Source organism: Chenopodium album, chromosome 5 (assembly GCF_948465745.1).
Source record: "Chenopodium album chromosome 5, dcCheAlbu1.1, whole genome shotgun sequence".
Taxonomy (NCBI): domain Eukaryota; kingdom Viridiplantae; phylum Streptophyta; class Magnoliopsida; order Caryophyllales; family Amaranthaceae; genus Chenopodium; species Chenopodium album.
Window position 1 is genome coordinate 6,176,061 of NC_137838.1, and position 19,354 is coordinate 6,195,414.

General features: G+C 32.4%; 1 protein-coding gene across 2 annotated transcripts; it reads left to right on the top strand.

The window, feature by feature from the left end:
* The first annotated feature begins 10,489 nt into the window (after positions 1-10,489).
* LOC145631676 (protein DOWNY MILDEW RESISTANCE 6-like) lies at positions 10,490-18,987 on the top strand. 2 transcript variants are annotated; one of them, XM_081683818.1, is made up of 4 exons: positions 10,490-10,847; positions 10,960-11,207; positions 17,525-17,849; positions 18,518-18,987. In XM_081683818.1, exons 1-4 carry the CDS (start codon positions 10,650-10,652, stop codon positions 18,770-18,772), a joined length of 1,026 nt encoding a protein of 341 aa, XP_081539944.1. In that variant the 5' UTR covers positions 10,490-10,649; the 3' UTR covers positions 18,773-18,987. The 2 variants fall into 2 exon arrangements, with proteins under 2 accessions (XP_081539944.1, XP_081539945.1); XM_081683819.1 differs by having other exon boundaries at positions 10,491-10,847; positions 18,524-18,987.
* Positions 18,988-19,354: the final 367 nt, after the last annotated feature.

A 19,354-nucleotide genomic window follows, 5' to 3' on the forward strand; every position in this document is an offset into this window, starting at 1 on the left:
TATATAGATTATGTAAATAACCTTATGTTATTATCTAGGGATGTCAATGGGGCGGGGCGGGGTGGATGTTGGTCTTCCCATCCCCATCCCCACCTAATATTTTCATCCCCATCCCCATCCCCATCCCCGCGGCGGGTCCAATTTTCATCCCCATCTCCGCCCCACCGGGTACAACTCCAAAACCATCCCCGCCCCACCCCCCACTTGGATATCCATCCCCACCAAAGACCCGCCTAATCCCCACCCAAGATCCACCTAATATCCGTATCTCAAATACACAATCTTTCATAATTAATACGAATTATAAAATAAAACATTCTATACACATTTTTGTGTTATAATATAAGTGTCGTACAAAGTATTATAATTAATATTGTATTTCATGTAATTATTTTATAAATTGAATAAAAGTATGTAATTTTGCTTTAAAAGATATATGGATGTGGGTATGAGGTGGGGATGAGGCGGGTACCAAGTGGGGGCGGGGGGGGGGGGGGGGGGCGGGGCGGGGCGGGGATGGGGCGGGTACAACTTAAAATCCACCCCCGCCCCATCACCCATGGCGGGTATGGTTTTTATCCACATCCCCGCCCCACCACCCGCCAAACTGAGACTCATCCCCGCCCCATTGGGACGGGGATGGGGCGGGTCTCCTACTTGACCCGCCCCACTGACATCCCTATTATTATCTTAGTATATATTTAGTGTATATATTTTCTAGTTTAGCTTAAGCTTAACTTAAAAGTTTTGGTATTGTGTATATAAACTACTCTTTATTTGATGAATGAGAAGTTGCGGCAAACATTTCCTACATTCTTATATATATATGGTATCAAGACAACGCATTATTTAAAAGTTAACCGGTTTAACCTAATTTATCCGCGACAATCTCAATAGTTTATTATTTATGTTATCTAATTCGTACTTACGTCGTGCTACCCCTAGTCAGAAATCCTGGATCCGCCACTGGTTGTGATCCTACTTTTGATAGTTTTAAAGCTACAGTAGTTACATGACTTGCTAGTTGATAGCCAATATGAGCTTTGGAAGAGCACTAGATAATGACTCAAGCGCCATATAGTTGTGATCCATACTTTTGTGACAAATAGTGATGACATGAAAAGTTTATTAGTCACTTGATATGTGTTTTGCATATTAAATGGTGATTCTCCTCTATTATATTTGTTTATTTCCTTTTTTGTAATAATATGAAGGTGATTTGAGAAATTTATTCATCAAACTTGTATCCTTTATTGAAAAAAAAAAAAAAAAAAAAAAACTCATAGATGTGTAAGGTTGTTGGGAGGAGGATCACAGGGTATATACGACCATTACTATTTAAACCTTTGTTAATAATAAGTAAGTTATTGTCAATAGATTTCGAACAATTAAATTGAGAGGTAGTTTGAACAACTAAATACTCCAAAGTAATATAAAGAGATGAATAGACAATTGACTATTACAGAGTAAAAACTAATTCGACATAGGTGGCATTGTTTCAAGCTAAGCGTTAAAAAATATTGGCGTTTGAAAGTAGCGAGAAGCATTTGACAAATTTTGTATACATTTTAATATTCCCTCCGTCCCTTAATACAATGCTTCTTTTGAGCATTTATTCCTCACATAATAAAGAGAAAAAGGCATTGTATTAAGAGACGGAGGGAATAATTATGTATATCTTTTTATATTATACTTCGTATTAATATTTTATCCGTCTTTTTTTGTCAAACTCCATAAACACTATCAACTTATATTGACAACTAATCCCTCTACTCACTACTAATTAGCAATTACTTGTTATTCGACCGCTAAAAGTTAAATTGGTACTAGGGGTACTACTAGTTTTGCCAAATAGGGTCTTATACATGGGTGATCAACATCTAAAGAGGGAAGTGAATGTTGGAATCCGAAATAATTTACTAAATTAGTTGTCTTCTTAGATTTTGTTATTGGTGATTTTCTACAAAGTAGATCCAATTCAATGCACAATAAGAAGTATGTAGGGCACTCTTCTAAATGGAAACAATTACAATGTAAAAGAATTGAAGAGATGTTACATTAATGGCTAATTTTTGTCTTTTTAAAAAAAAAATCGTAAGGACCAAAAAAATAAAGGATGATGACTTTTCTACTGACTTAGATGCTGACAACAATATTTGAGAGGCATATAAAATTCGAAAAGTGAGATATGTAACATCATCTGAGCAATTCGCATTTTTCATGAATGATATGTTTATAAAATGATCAATATCTACTAGTATTTCGGGAGTTTGATTAGTTTGAATTGGTCAGGAAGTAAAGCGGTGGTACTTGCATTTAGAATTATTGTTTTCACTAGTTATTTTATAGTCAATACCAACTTGTTATAACTTTTTATTTTAAAGGAAGTCGAATTTTACTTGAATGGAACGTGAATCAAAGTGTTACCAATCATGGTCAAATCAAAACCACTTAAATTAAACTTGGACATCTTTTTAATCAAATCTTCTACTCTCTATAACAAGCCTTGAAATTCCATAGCTAAAAGCCACCATTTTTCATTCTTATCTTTTTCTTTATATATATATATAATCCATATTTCACACGCAAATCGATCAATTCCAACACTACAACACATCATCTAGTTGGTTTTTTTTTTGCTAGATTACTATCATTAGTACTTTATGTCTATATGCATAATACATAAATATCGATCAAAGTCATCAAACACAAAATGGACATTTCACCAAAAATCTAGAAGAAAAAAGACAACACAATATTTTGGCTATTTGATCATATTTCATCATCAACAGTTATTACCAATTAGATAAATACAAGTATACAACATTTCGTGTCAATAAGAAGCATGAAAATTGCATGTACCGTTTTTTCCAACCCTAAACCCAAGCTCACGCCATTAAAACATGATAGATGTCGTTATACGTTGACTGACTTTATATTTTGTACACTTCAAATAAACTGGGTCATTTTTTTTTATCCCTTTGTTTTTTTTTTTATCCCTTTGTGTTTTTTTTTTTTTTTTTTTTTTTTCTAGATATTTTCTCACATTTATGTCATAAGTTAGACCTTTACCCCAAGGATACGTTTGGATATACATAATAATGATTACACCAATATGAAAATAGTTTTTTTTTTGGTAGGACATTTTTTTTATTTATTCATTTTTTTTTTTTTTTTGAAAGAAGGACAAATTTGTTTATAATATGGAACAAATATGCATTTCATGAAACTCCTTTTTTTTGAAAAAAAAAAAAGAAAATGTACTATAGATCTCGAAATAGACATTTTATTGGGTTGTAATTAAAAGATTCTCATGTTATTGTGGCCGGTGCCTGACCAAGTAGAAATTCATGTGCACTTTGTCTTCATGAAATTTGTCTTCATGAAAGATATATATACTAATACTAACGTTACATTTACTTAATTAAGCAACTATTCTATGAAGATCTCCACGTTAAAAAATGTAACACATTTTTTTTTTTAAAAAAAAAAAAGCTAACACAATACTTTACTAATCAAATAATTAATTGAAATTTTTTTTGGAAGAATGAAATTTATATGACAATACTGTTGGAAATTATAATACTTTGTTATTATATAATCATTGATTGGTCGATCGAGCTCATTAATGGTAACAATGTTTCTAGTTGTGACTTTTAAAAGTTAGAGTTGTGTTAAAATATATATATATATATATATATATATATATATATATATATATATATATATATATATAACTGACATCATACATCGGAAACAAAGCAATAGGGATGAATTTAATTAGTAAGGGATATGATAGAGAAGGTTAGGATATGGGTGGTTGTAACTTGTGAGAGTAGTATATGTGATCAATAAAAGAGTAGTAGTCGTATGTACATGCTTAGTTGCTTACGTGATTTCTCTATTTATCCTTGTACATTACAAGAAATACTTATCAAAAAAGGAGGTGATTAGAGTTTCGTGTACTCCGTAAGTGTCAGGGTTGAATTTAGTATGGTAAAAACATATCCAATGGATGACCCAAAAATCTTGGTCATGTACTATTATATAACTTCTCTTTCTTTCCACTCATCTATTACCAAGTCACATGACCAACAATAACCAAAGACTCTCAGTGGTTGTCCAAATAACTTTGGTCATGATAGGAAATAGTAAATAACAGTTTCTCTCTCTTTCCCATTTCCTTCCAATAGTATGAAGCCACTTGTCAATTATTATATTCATGACCAAAGTCTTATATCTTGGTCATTTCAATGACCTGGTCATCCCCTTCTCTCCTCCCTAAAGTCCTTTCTCTCTCCTCATGACCTAGATCATTGGTCATCCAATGGCTTATCTCTAAGGGATGATAGAGAAGGTTAGGACATGGCATATGGGTGGTTAATTGTAACTTGTGAGAGTAATATATGTGGTCAATAATAGTGTGGTTGTCGTAAGTATATGCTTAATTGTGTTACGTGATTTATCTATTTATCCTTGTACATTATACGAAATTCATATAAAAAAAAGGAGGTGATTAGAGTTTCGTGTCACGTACTCTGTAAGTGTCAGACCGAATGAATTTAGTAAGGGATGATAGAGAATGTTAGGATATGGGTGGTTAATTGTAACTTGTGAGAGTAATATATGTGGTCAATAAAAGAGTGGTTGTCGTAAGTATATGCTTAGTTACTTTCGTGATTTCTCTACTTATCCTTTTGTACATTATAAGAAATACTTATAAAAAAGGAGGTGACTAGAGTTTCGTGTCACGCACTCCGTAAGTGTCAACTACTCGATTGTCAAGTACATGGTGTCAACATAAGAAATTGAGAACCCTATTATGGGGTGATGACTTATACAAAGCCTTTAAATTGTTCATTAATGGAATCAAATTTCTTTATTCCTATCTTAAATTATATTTATAATAAAATGGGGAGAGTGAGGGCAGCTCAGGTGGTTACAATTTCCCTTCCGATTCCGGAAACTGGAATCGATTCTCATCACTCGCCCTTATGGCTCTCAAATCACCAGAAAAAAAAGGTGTTGATTGAACATTTGAACTATTGACCATGTCTAATTTGAAAATTTTACTAACAATAGTTTTTCTTTAGTGGGATAAGGGATTTATCCACATCCATAACACCCATAGCAAACAATAGACTTCTCTTATCTCAGTCTTTTCTCTTTATCTAGTCAAAATAAATATCAATTAGGTATATTGATCTTATTATTTTGACTTAGCTCGTGCGTGGTAAGATTAATTTAGATAAGGGTTATTTAATAATGTTTCTTCAAAGGGTTTGGATGTCAAATTTTCCGTCTTGTATTTCGTCTCTTTTGATTTCTGATTCACCCATGAATGAAATTTAGTTTCCCCGGTGGGATTTGTTTTTTAAAAAATAATGTTCCTCCAAGATCAATTCATCATCAAAATAAAGTTTAACAAGTTCCGATTATTTTGGATGAAAATAGAAAAGTTCAAATAAGTTTAGATGATAAAAATGCGCACCATTAATGTTTAATCTCATCAAACCATCTTTTTCAAACTTCACTAATTTATTCTTCAAATTGTAATGTTGTAACGATATATTATGAGTTTGCCTAAAAAAAGATATATTATGAGAGGTTGTTATATACACCGGATGTACCGTACACCCATGAGTTTTTGTTCTCATTTTGATGATTGTTTTTCATTTAATCATCAAATGAAGAGCAAAATTTAACCTTATGTTAATTCGGTCTACAATACATCCGACTATATGTAACAAATTCAAATATATTTCGTATTATGCATTGTATGGCTCACAGAATTAGTTTTTTTCAAGCAAAAATATAATAATGAAATGGATAAGAAAACTCTTGTACAACTTAGGAGGAAAAAGACTTTTAAAGAAAAAGAGAAAAAAAGACTCGACTCAAAATCATATGAAGTGGTTGAAAGATTCAAAAAGAATGAGAAAAAGAGGGAACAACTTTAAATGGGCCGACAGTTAAATTAGTACCACAAAGGCACAAATTGATTGTGCTAGCAGGCCGACCCTTGTTTACCCCGACTTGTGGGTTAGTGCAGTGTGTGTTTTGCGGCTATCAACCAAACGTTTTTGTGGTGCAACAATGTTTGAAAGTGGTTTATTAGGGCCACAACTCACAAGACATGTTCAATGTTCTAAAATTAAATTGGATTGAAAATGTGACATTTTAAAATTTGTGATAGGAAGATTAGATAGATCAAATCAAATCAAATTGAAATGGATCGATTTTAATTTCATCCCGTGCATCGATTTTTTAACATTCAGGTGTGTGTGAGATATATAAGTGGTAAAACATGTAATGGTTGTATTATTGCAAACGATGAAATATTAAATACATATTTTTTTTTTAGCATTAGGCCGTGTATATTATCCCGTTCAATCCAATAATTTGAGTTTGTTTGACATCGTTTTTTGTTTTCAATTTTCTGTTTATTTTTAAAAATAAGATAAAGGTGTTTCCACTTTTTTATAATCAGTTTCAAAATTATCATGATTTTAATAAGTTTGACTAATTTTTTATTCATTACTTCCTCCGTTTCTATTAAGTTGACACGTTTCTTTATTCACGTTTGCCAATGCACAACTTCAACTATTCATATATTTAATTACCGATAAGTAAATAATTATGAAAAGTTGATATTTTGAAAATATAAATCGTGACGAATCTAACAATATCTCACATGACTATATTTTTCATTATATATAAAGCACAAAACACGGTCAAAAGGGTGTGTGTGAATAGTGCTAAAGTCAAAACGTGTCAACTAAAAAAAACGGAGGTAGTATATGATATCATATGATTTTGAAAAACAAAAAATACAACGATGTCAAACGAATCCTTATTTGAACAAATGTTTTAATTAGTGGAACTTTATGCCAAATAGTTATGCATTTCTGATTTTTTTAGTTCAATTACTTACAGATTGTCTGGATAAAGAAAAGGGAAGGAAAAGAAGGGGCGGGGGGAGAAGAGGAGAGAAGGGGAGGGAAAGGGAGGGGAGGGAAAAAGGATGAGTTCTCCTTCCAAATCTCTCAATTGTTGGAGGGATCAATTTTCTACAATTTAATCCTTCCAATTCCCTCCCCTCCAATTCTCTCCCTTCCTCGTTTGCCATCCAAATGAAAGATACTCCATCTCTCCATTTCTCTTCCCTTCCTTTCCCTCCATTTCCTTCAATCCAAACACAACATTAATTTCGACATTTGTTTTACATCGTTTGCTTTTTATATTGGGTTCAAAATGTATGGAATGTTACCATTACAAACATAAATTGTGCGAAAAAATGTCAAAAATAAAAATAAAAATGATAGACTAACCGTCAGATCCAAATCGAACCACACGTCCTGTCCTCAATCCACCAAAATTTAGGAATTTGGTCTTCCTATAAGATTCGTTGGTCCGATATTAATCTTGTGCATAACGCTATTATACCTTGAATACAAACTAAAATACATTTAGGGTCTGTTCTCTTACGTTGAAATTCAGTTCAGTTTAGTTCAGTTCAGTTCAGTTCAGTTCAGCTCCTAATTTCCTTCTCTTATAAAATATTCATTTCAGTTCAGCTCAGTTCAGTTCAGTTCAGTTCAGTTCAGCTCAATTCAGTTCAGTTCAGTTCAGTCAATGAGAACAGACCCTTAGTGTTCTGAACTTGATTTACTATTTGTAAAAAAAAAAAAAAAAAAAAAAAAAAAAAAAAAAAAAAAAAAAAAAAAAAAAAAACCTTGATTTACTAAAAAAGGGCAGACAATTATAATGGGAACTGGTCTTTACACAACACAAGAAGTTTGAGTATGGTAGGAGAGTAGGATGAATTATATGAACTTCAATTGGAAAAAAAAAAGGAGCTGAGAAAAATGGAGTTTATATGTATTTGTATACAAATACTTTTCTAAGTGTATCCAATCCTTAATTGTCATACTACTAATTAGGAGGTTAAGTTTTTTTATGTGATATTACAACATTACCCTTACTTTTTTTTTTTCTAAACACCCTAATTAAACTACTAATCTTATTAACTTAAACCCTAACATTGATTTAATCACCTCCCATCTAAATTCATCATCACCTTCATTGACCACCACCACCATCACCATCACCATCACCTTCATTTGCAACAACCCCCACCACCACCGATCGCTACTATCGCCGGAAATCACCGCCGTTTTCTTCTTCCTTGTCGAGGCCTTCGTTTTCTCTATCTTCTTTTTCTAGATCTGACTTTTTCTGGGTTCGTTGTGTGTTTGGTGAATCGATGGTGGTGCTTGGTGGGTCGAATTTCTGGGTTCGAATTTCAGGATGTGGTGGTGCTGGGTTTGAATTTTGTGGGTTCGAAATTATGGAGGATTATGGGTTGTGGGTTTCGGGGTGGGTGGTGGTAGGTTGTAGTGGGTTTGAATTTCTAGGATTGTGGTTGTGGGTTCGGGGTGGGTGGTGGTGGGTTGTAGTGGGTTCGACGGTTGTGGGTCTGGCTTCGTGGGTATTGGGTTTCGGGTGGGTGGTGGTGGGTTGTAGTGGGTTCGGTGATTGTGGGTCTGGGTTCGTGGTGGTGGGTTTTGGGGTTATGGGTCTGGGTTCGTGGGATTTGGGTTTCGGGGTGGGTGGTGCTGGGTTGTAGTGGGTTCAGCTGCTTCGCGAAGGGTTCTGGGATCGTTGGTGGTGGTTGTGCTAGGGTCGTTGGTGGTGCGCTGGGTGTGGTAGTGTTTCGTGGTTGTGGTTTTGCTAGGTGGTGGTGTTGCTAGGTGGTGGTGGTTTCGTGGTTGTGGTGCTTGGTGTTTAGTTTTTGTTTTTTTTTTTATTGATTGGATTAATACTAAGCACATCCCTTATATTCCAATAATTACACTTAAGAAATTTTGCCTAGGAGTCCGCAAACTCCCTATTTGTTGCGAGTAAAAAGTTACGGAGGGAGTATTTAAATCCCTTGGCCATTTTGAATGGCACTTACCTAGTTACCTTCATGAATCATGACTCTGATATGACTCTAAATCTCTGCTTGTTTCTACGTTTTCCATTTTTTTTTCTTTTTTTAAAAAAACGTTAGACATGAGTGTTCTAAATCAGAAACCGCTAAGATACAAGACTTATTTTTGTTAGCTTTTCATATCCTAAACAAAAGTGATACAAATAGAGGCACATCAGTATAATAAACATAAAACAATGATTCAAAAGCTATTTACATAACTAAGGGTTTGTTTTCTTCAAATTATTTTCAATTCAGTTCAGCTCTAATAAGTTCATTTTTGTTTAACTCAACTTAGCTCAGCTCAGTCAATCAGAACAAGCCCTAATTTAAAGAAAAAGATTATACAAGTACATTTATCTAGGGGGACTTATATACTGTACACTAGCTTTAAAAAAACCTTTTGCAACTTTCAAGCATACTTTTCTCAATAATGATATGCTTCTAAATTTACTCGATTCACAAAATATACAATCTCTGCTTTTAATTTTAGTAAGTAAATACACTCTCCCTTCCCAAAGTATAAGGCTAATTTCCAATATTATGGTTCAAATTTAAAATGCTGACAAAAAAAATAAAATATGCAAAATACATAGTTATGTGAAATATTATTAGATTTGCCTTAAGATGTAGTTTTATGTTGAGCTTATGAGCAAACCTACATGTGAGTCGAAGTGTTATTCCATATTAATTAAGTGTAAAAAATAAAAGAGAGTATTAAAATGTGTATCCCACATTGAAAAAAAAAAAGAAAAAAAAAAGGAGAGAGAGAGAGAGAAAATTGTGTCGCATTATATATGGCTAAGGTGCTACTCTCTCATTGGCATAAGATTTGAGATGAAACCTCCTTGAACTTGTGAGATAGATTATCTCTTTTTGGTAACGAGTCCAAATACATTTTATTTGAAGGAATGGACCCTAATTTCAGGCTGCCACCTTACTGAATTGTTAATACGGAGTATTACGTTCACAAAATTATATATTCCCTTTTTTAGAATAGGGTTTTTTTTTTAAAAATTATTTTGAGCTTTTATCTATTTTGGAACCTGTGCAATGAGGTTATTTGCACTTGCTAATCTACAATCCTATTAACATGGTATCAAAACTCAGATTGAAATGAGTTGTAATATAGACTACTCACATGAGAGTGAGGGATAACTCAAGTGGTTAGAGCTTCCCTCCCGATTCCAAGAGATCTTGGAATCGATTCTCACCCCGCCCTCGTGGCTCTCTAAACACCAAAAAAAAAAAAAAAAAAAATAGACTACTCACATGCAAGAGAGAGTATTAAGTCCAAGAGCAAACTCATGATGCTTTTTAACCAACATGAAAAATAAGTGTTTAATCTAAAAAAAAAAAAAAAAGTAGAAAATACTTATTCAACCCTTTTTTTGACGTAAATCTTAATGATTGTTGATGGAAGACTTAAGTCAACTTTTATAATTTTACTTTTATTTTACAAGAAATAAAATACTCTATTATCGCCTATAAATTCGTTTATAAAAGAGTGAGATGCCTCACTTCTTCACTACTCGTAGCATTCTCCCCCCAACACCTTCCTTCTTCCTCGAAGCTACTTAAGGGCCCACAATCTCTTTCGCTTTTGTTCACTTTTCACTTTTTTTTTTTTTTAAAATAAAATTATTTTACATTTTTTATAAAGCCTAATTCAAAAATGGCACATAAAATCCTATCCACCGGAATTCCTCACAAAAACCTCCCCGATAACTATGTCCGACCCGAATCACAAAGACCCAACTTATCCCAAGTCTCCGAATGTGAGGACGTACCCGTTATCGACTTGGGTTCTAAGGATCTTTCACAAATCCTCGAACAAGTCTCGTATGCTTGTAAGTATTACGGGTTTTTTCAGGTAAGGTTACGTACATCTGAACCTCTTTTTCTATACCACAACTTCACGTATGCATGTACTCTATATGACAAGTCTAATATTGACGCCGAATTTGATTTTATTGATTGGGTAGGTAATCAATCATGAGGTGTCTAAGGAAATGGCTGAGGAGATGCAAAAGGTGGCTAAAGATTTCTTTAATTTGCCAGTCGAGGAAAAACTCAAGTTATATAGTGATGATCCAACAAAAACAATGAGATTGTCAACAAGTTTTAATGTTAAAAAAGAGGAAGTTCATAATTGGAGAGACTATCTTAGGCTCCATTGTTGGCCTCTTGAGCAATATGCGCCCGAGTGGCCTTCTAACCCTCCATCATTCAAGTAAGTACCAACTTCTATTTAATTTCTCACTTAATAAACAAGTTATAATACAAGTATTTTTTTTTTTGTTCTACGACGAGGAATAAGAATACTAATGTTGACGAAATTTGAAATAAGCTATCAAGTCTACATATATTTAATTCGTATCTCGTGTCACTTATTTATGTATTACACATCAACCTCGTAATCTCAATCCGCTTATTCATTTTCTAATGCGTAACTGCTAACTGACACATACTGATTACTTTATATTACCCCGGAGAATATTCAGAATACTTTGAAACCTATAAATAATTGTTATAATTATTAATTGTATTTCTATGGTCTAGTATTTTTAAGCATGTTTTAATGAGCGATGTAGTACTCGTATTTTTTTGGCATTTGCCACATGGGTAGGTTTGTCTTTTAATTCCATAAGAAATAAAAAAATTGTCTTTTAAATGATGTCAATGAGATATTCTTGCCACGCACCTAATATGCGTTAATCAAATAATGCTTTGCATAATTAATTAGTTTTCGGTGATAAAATATACTAGCGGTACGTAGAGTATGACAAAGAGATCCAATATCTACGTCAATCGTCATGTTAGTGAGAAAGCATTACGTTTACATTTTGTTCTTTCTTTTAAAATAACATAGATTATGAATAAAATATTGACCAAATTGATCTTTTAAAGACAAACGCCATTATGTAATAAAGGCAACATAACTCTACTACTTCAACTTCGTCTTCTCTTTGTTTTTCTTACCTTAAATTTTTCATCTTGCAAACAACTTTAAATAGAAATTAGAACTAGCTTAAGCATTTAAAATTGTATTCATTGACAAGTGTTCCTTTATCCTCTCAATAAACATTGAAAATGGCTTCAAATAACAAATAAAAATAAATAAATAAATAAAAATTAAACATTGAAAATTTCTATGCAGATGCTACTACAATCTCACAAGTTTATAAAAAATCGAAGTAATGTTGTTAACCTATTTGTAGTTTTAATTCTAATACTCTATGTAATGTAAAGGTCTGTTCTGTTCAGCTTAATTTCAGTTCAACTCAGTTTAGCTCCAATCAATTCAATCAAGTTCACTTTTTTATTTTCTTCTCTCATAAACAATTCATTTAAGCTTCAATCAATTCAGTTGTTTTTCAGTTCATAGAAACAGACCCTTAGAAATATATCTTTATTTATGTTCGCTCTACCATAATGTCTGTTTACGGTGGTTATATGTAGGAATTACAAATCTGGAAAAGTAGTTCGATTAGTAAGGGCTGGATGTGGCCAGTGCCCAACCCATGTGATATTTTTTTTCATCCAAATGCCTTTTCTAAGCAAGATAGTAGACAGCCTTTCAAAATTGTTAAGAGTCATAAGCAAGCCCTTACTAATTCACAAGAAAAGGCCAAAAGTTCATAAGAAATTGGGAAAAATTAAATGTCTATTTTGCAGCTTTTAAAATTATTACTGTGACTCTTGTGAACTACATTAGTTGCGTAGAAGTTCTCATTCTAGCTTGTCATCATATTTTGTTCTTTATCAAAATTAGGAAAAATGTTAAAATTGTACGTTTTTAATATTGTGGAGTAAAAATGATAATTATTTTTTTATTTTTTTTTTTTATTTTTTTGTTTGTGGTGTTTAGAAAACCACAAAAATGGGGGTGACCATCGATTATGGAATCAAAAGAGAAACTCTAACCACTTGAGTCACCCCTCACTCTCACAAAATTAAGTTGTTATATATATATATATATATATATATATATATATATATATATATATATATATATATATATATATATATATATATATTAGGGTTTGATCAATGTATAAAGGATCCAAGTTTCACGATGAGAGAGGTTTGAGTCATAGCATAGTATACTAATATATATATGCTTGTATTTTAGATGCAATTAACAATCTTTTCCCCAAAAAGTTATAACAAACATAATTTTTTTAATTTTTTTTTTAGTGAGTTCATTCATATAATAAAGATAATAAAGATGTACTATTAATTTTTGTGTCAAACTCAAAATAATCATCTTATGAGGTATGATTTTATTAATTGGTTGTTAAACTTAAAAGCTAGATTTTATGTTTAAGATAGTCACTGTAACATACAAATATACAATACTCCGTAATACATAGGTTAGCCTTAGAGAATAAACTATGAGAAAACTATCATAAGTCCCACCAATGCCAAAATTAAATTATAGAGTAATTAGTTTAACATATTTCTAACAACTACCGAATCAAACATTACTAGATGATTCTTTTAATTTGATGAAACAGATATATTTATACTTAAATCTTAAATCACACATCCACCTGTAAAACGCACACAATTAAACATACTGTATAATATAAAGTAATCATTAATAATTATTTACATATAATTGCTCCCAATATCATATAATATCTTACCTACTTTAAAGTTTCATTGTTTTAATTCTTAATGAAGGATCAAATACATTAAAGACGGAGCAATTGGTGGGATTATTATATAAATTCATTTAATCGGTTCAATCATACTTTTAGTTGCATAGTAAGTCTAAAATTTCGGTTTCCAGTACACATGTCTTGCCCCCCACCTACTCGAAAAACATAATATACCTAGATCTATTTCTAGCCGTTGATCTTAATTTTCAGATCGAATCTATATGATAAGTATCTAACCAATTAATTGTAATTGATGACATAACCTCTATACGTATGCTTACATAACACCTCATGACGCAATATATATGACGCAACCTCTAGAATAATACTCACAAATTACTAATCACTTTAATTTTCAACATTATTTATGCCAACTCTACGTACTCCAACATCTCGAGGTTAGTAATTAGTACGGAGTAATAGAAGTACTAGTTATAAATTTATAATTAACTATAAAGTGTGTAGTTAAAAATTTGACTTAAATTAACCTATGAATATGATTAATTAATCAAACCTTCTAATGCACTTTATTTTTCAAATTTGATGGTTGAAAAGTTGTAAACCTTACTAGATGGTTAGACTTTTCTTTGATACTTAAAAGGCTTTTTTTAATCTTTATTTTCAACCATATGATCTCATTTTACAATAATTATGTAATCAAGGCTTCACCATATTGTCCTTTCCTCGTGAACATATTTGGTGGTGATAATTTTAGGTGTCTTATAACCTTTCACTAGCATAGTATTCACATGTTTATTTAAATGCATGTGAATATGCAAATAAGAATTTTTTTACTAGAGGACCACATACCGAGGTTTACCGATAAAGCGCACTCCTGACACATTATTTAACCTGACAGGCTGACACTTATCTCGTTATATCAGTTTATTAATGTTCAATAAAAATATGCAGGCCCCACAACATATATATAGAAGTACTCCGTATAATTTTAAAGCTTTAAGGCAATTAAAATTGTCATTTAATTCTTTTGTCAATTTTATACACCGTCTTCTAGAATGCAAAACTACATCTAGAATGTGGGGCAAAAGTCGTAATATGCATGAACTTGCATGAACTTTAAGTTAGTTGGACATTATTGAAAGAATTATACTTTGATAGTAAGATGCATTGGTTAAAAGGAGAATGCGAGAAACGTCAAACCCCTGCTAGTTGTTGAAAGATTCAACAAAGGAATGTCCTTATCCGATAAGATTTGCCGGTTGATTTTTTACACTCTATAGATAAGACTAAGAGATAAGAGTCATCCCCTCCTACTTCAATGGTTGATAATGGACATAGTAGAGTAAAAGATGTTGGTCTCGTGTATGACCGGTCACATCGTGTGACCACTTATAAAATAACAAACTAATTCATATAAATTGATCAAGTAACCCTGTAATACTAATCGAGTAACCCCTATAACACTAATCGAGTAACCCTATAGCACTGACGAAGTAATCTCTTTTACACTGATCAAGTAAACCCTATTACACTAACGAAGTAAACCCTGTCACACGGTGTGGCTAGCCACATATAAGATTTTGTGAAAGAACAAAAATAATATCACTCAATAACTATTTGAACATAATAAAAAATATATATTCATAAAATTATCAATGTATATCATTAGTTCTTCACAAAGTTTTATATGTGGCTAACTATACCGTACCGTCGGAGATTCGAGGTTACTTAATTATGGGTTACTTGGTCAATGTATACCATTAGTTCTTCGCAAAGAAACTAAAAATATACGTACTTGTATGTAAATTAGGAAAATGCTATGCATAATCCTTAAAGCTATATATAAGCGTTAAATTTACATTAGAAAATCCTAACAAGTTAGAAAATCATAAAAATTAAATAGTAATTACACTGATTCACGCATGTTTTTGTCATGAATTTCTAATTTTATACAATTTTATAAAGTATATTTAATGATATAACCCTTAAGATTACATATAGCATTAACCCGTAAATACTTTATTTATGGCATTAAATTTCTAACTCCAAAGAGCTCCCTGTAATGTCACTACCAAAAAAAACAGAAGAAAAGTTAAATTTTGGGAAACCTTTATCCCTGGAACTAGAAGGACAAGGTTGGATATTTGTGAGATTTGACTAGGTCCTTTTTCGTTGTGGGCCACAAGGCACTGATGTCAAAATAAATTTATGTGGCCCATTAAACGCGGTTTATTATCTACTCCACGTCTCCACTACATCTTTTAGAAGTACACACTACTACTATCTACAGTAAACCCAAGTTATATTGCTTACTTCCGGGTCAGATATGCTTGTGAGAGGCTCCAATTCGATAGAGTCTTCTACTTACTAAAAAAAAAAGTATTCCCCCCGTCCCTTAATAAAATGCCTCTTTCTCTTTATTATGTGAGAAATAAATGCTCAAAAAAGACATTATATTAAGGGACGGAGAGAATAGTATATTGCTTACTGTTCCGCATAAGGCCATTATTATTTGTTAGTCGACAAATTGTGTCGGCCTATTTTCCATATGCATGAACGCATGATTAATTCATCTACTCATATAGTGATATAGTCATATGTGATATGTCTATGCGTCTGGCCTTTAAATCTATATCTATGGTCCACTAATCAATTTTGATTAATTATTAAAGCTTTACATCTAACTTTTGTAATGCTCGACTACATTAAAAAAAAGAAAAAAAAAAAAAAAAAAAACATGATGATACGTTTTGTAATGTTTTATTACTCCGTATGTTAATAGCATTTAGATTTAGGTGATAAATTCAATAAATAGTACACGTGGTATGATATGATTATCGGTTGTTATTTTACTCGGTAACTAAAATTGATACGATTATAGATAAGAAAATACTCACATTTTTACTAAGGGGTTGTTCTGATTTATTGAATTGATGAATTGAATTGTTATGAGAGAAAAAATAATTAGAGAACTGAACTAAAATGAACTGAACTGAACTGAAATTCAGCTGAAGAGAACAGGTCCTAAGTGTGCCATTTGCACTTTACCCTTGTGAAATATACGGGATACCAAAATGTTACTTGAAATCAATCAACCAATTGGTCATATTGGCATTAAGAAAAAACCCCACGGGTTTATGTCATTTTGAAAATGTATAGTTGGTAATTTTTGGGTATAAAAAGCTTAAAATTTTCAAGCCATTCATATATACAGTGAAGAATAAAGCAAAGTTTGGTGGAGTTGGTGGGGAACTCATTTTGTAATTTTGAGGTCATGAGTTCGAGCCTCACCAATTATACAATGCCCAGCTGACTAAACCTGTGAGAGATAACAGTTCTGTAGGGCTCTTCATCTTACTTTTAAAAAAAATATATACGGAGTAAAGCACCAATAAATGTGTCCATTTCAACGCAAAGACTCAGTCTTCACACACGGAAGTACTAATCATGATAGTCCCACATCTAGCTAGTACTGTGGTGGCTTGGATTCTAATAGGAATAAGAGGCTGTGAGGTTGTGTAGTGTCTACCACTAGTATAGTTTCCGGTTGTTAATGAGACCAGGTCTTTTCTTTGTTTGCAGATTTGATGTTTACACTAAATTCATCCAAACAAATTATTTTAATGAACTTGTTTCTTACTCCATACATAACATGGTTGCGTGGAAGCTGCTCTTCTACTCGAATTTACTGACCAATTGAGTTGACAAAGACGCTTGAACAATGTCCGGTTGTTCTACTACATAACTAATAGTGGCATAATTAATTAATTTAAGAATGTTGGAAAAAAGTTGTCACGTTTTGGAAGAGATCGTGGTTTAAGATTTAATTTTTACTTATATACGTACGCCACTATTAAATGTACAACTTGGTACGGAGTATGTTTTTACGTGCAAATTCTCACTTTGTGTAAAATTTTGGCAGGGAAATAGTAAGCAAGTACATAAAAGAAGTTCGAGAACTAGGGTTCAGAATACAGGAACTAATATCAGAGAGCTTAGGATTGGAGAAGGATTACATAAAGAATGTCCTAGGAGATCAAGGACAACACATGGCTCTTAACTATTACCCCGAGTGTCCGGAGCCGGAGTTGACGTACGGGTTGCCGGGTCATACGGATCCGAATGCCCTTACCATCCTTCTACAAGACTTGCAAGTATCTGGCCTACAAATCTTCAAGGATGGTAAATGGGTTGCTGTAAAACCTCAACCTGACGCATTTGTCATTAACATTGGTGATCAATTGCAGGTAATTTAATTACATACACTGATTGATACACATAAAAACATACTAGTACTATTAGAAAACGTGACAAAAAAAATAAAAAATAAAAAAAATCTTAATGATTATTATTTTGATTTGATCAATTATTTTCTACGGAGTACGTTGCAACATGTGATAAAGTTTGAACGGTGCCTAGTAATTCAAGCTGACATGAATCGTGGTATGCTAGTTGATTTTCTGAACTATGACTAGTTGATATGACTAGTACCGTTTATAAACCACACGTAACAACTATAAAAAGTGAAGAATAATTGATCTTATATTCACGAGCTGTAGACAGTTTTGTAGTACGGACAATTGATCATATAGTACATCCATGTGTTTCAAAATACGGAGTAATCGTGTTTTAGCCGTTTCTATCTACTACCTTCGTTAATTATTATGTGCATGAGAAAAGAGTAAAAATAAATATAATAGTTCGTATTATAAGTTTAGTAGTAGTCGTGTCCTTGACGGGTTCAAGTTATAAGAATGTGCCGAATCTATTTTATGAGTACACATATTGGGCCTTCAGGTAACCAGGCCCAACCAATAAGTACAAGATAATATAAGGGCTGGACCCTTTCTTTTTTGCTTGAATTGTGTATATACATATATATATAGACTACATAATTTGATTAATAAGGGACTAGTTTCAGGCATTGAGTAACGGTATATACAAGAGTGTATGGCACAGAGCAGTTGTGAACACAGATAAGCCAAGATTATCAGTAGCTTCATTCCTCTGCCCTTCCAATGATGCATTGATCAGCGCGCCACCACCTCTCACCGCCAACGGATCACCAGCCATGTACCGGGACTTCACATATCCTGAGTACTACAAGACTTTCTGGAGTAGGAACTTAGACCAAGAGCATTGTTTGGAGCTTTTTAAGAACCAAACCTAGCTAATTTATGTACTATGTAATATGTTATATGTATCATCCAGAGTTAGGTTGAAGCATATCTTTGTATGTCTTGAGTGTTCTCTGTATTGTTCTCAGTAAACTTTTTTTTTTTACTGTCGCTTAATTATGTTTAATTTGGTTTGTGAAAATTGTAACGAAGCTAGTAGTAGCTAGACAAATAATATATGTTCAATAAAATTGGATTAGTTATTCTACATATAAATTTATACAATTAAAAAAAAAAACTCTGTGTACATTCTTAATATCATCCATGGTAAGATTAAACTAAAGTATTTAAGGTAAATTAGTAAAAGTAGTTTACATGTTTACCAAAAAAAAAAAAAAAAAAAAAAAAAAGGCTAAAAAAGGCTTAGTTGAAAACAAATGATCAATCATAATCTTGAGTGCACATTTGAGAAACTAGCTCTATTGGAAATTAATGGAGTTATATTGACATTGGTAATAATTTTACAATAGCAAATAAATACGATAGCTTTTTTTTTTTTTTTTTTTTTTAAGACAATAAATACGTAGTATGATAGCTTATGTGCACGTAAATGTATACGATGATGAAATACTTCA

Excerpts from the sequence above, each read along its gene's own strand:
- LOC145631676 (XM_081683818.1), top strand. The coding sequence starts at position 10,650 with ATGGCACATAAAATCCTATCCACCGGAATTCCTCACAAAAACCTCCCC. Across the intron at positions 11,208-17,524 it reads TCTAACCCTCCATCATTCAA|GGAAATAGTAAGCAAGTACA; the intron begins GTAAGTACCAAC and ends AAATTTTGGCAG. Across the intron at positions 17,850-18,517 it reads ACATTGGTGATCAATTGCAG|TTTCAGGCATTGAGTAACGG; the intron begins GTAATTTAATTA and ends ATAAGGGACTAG.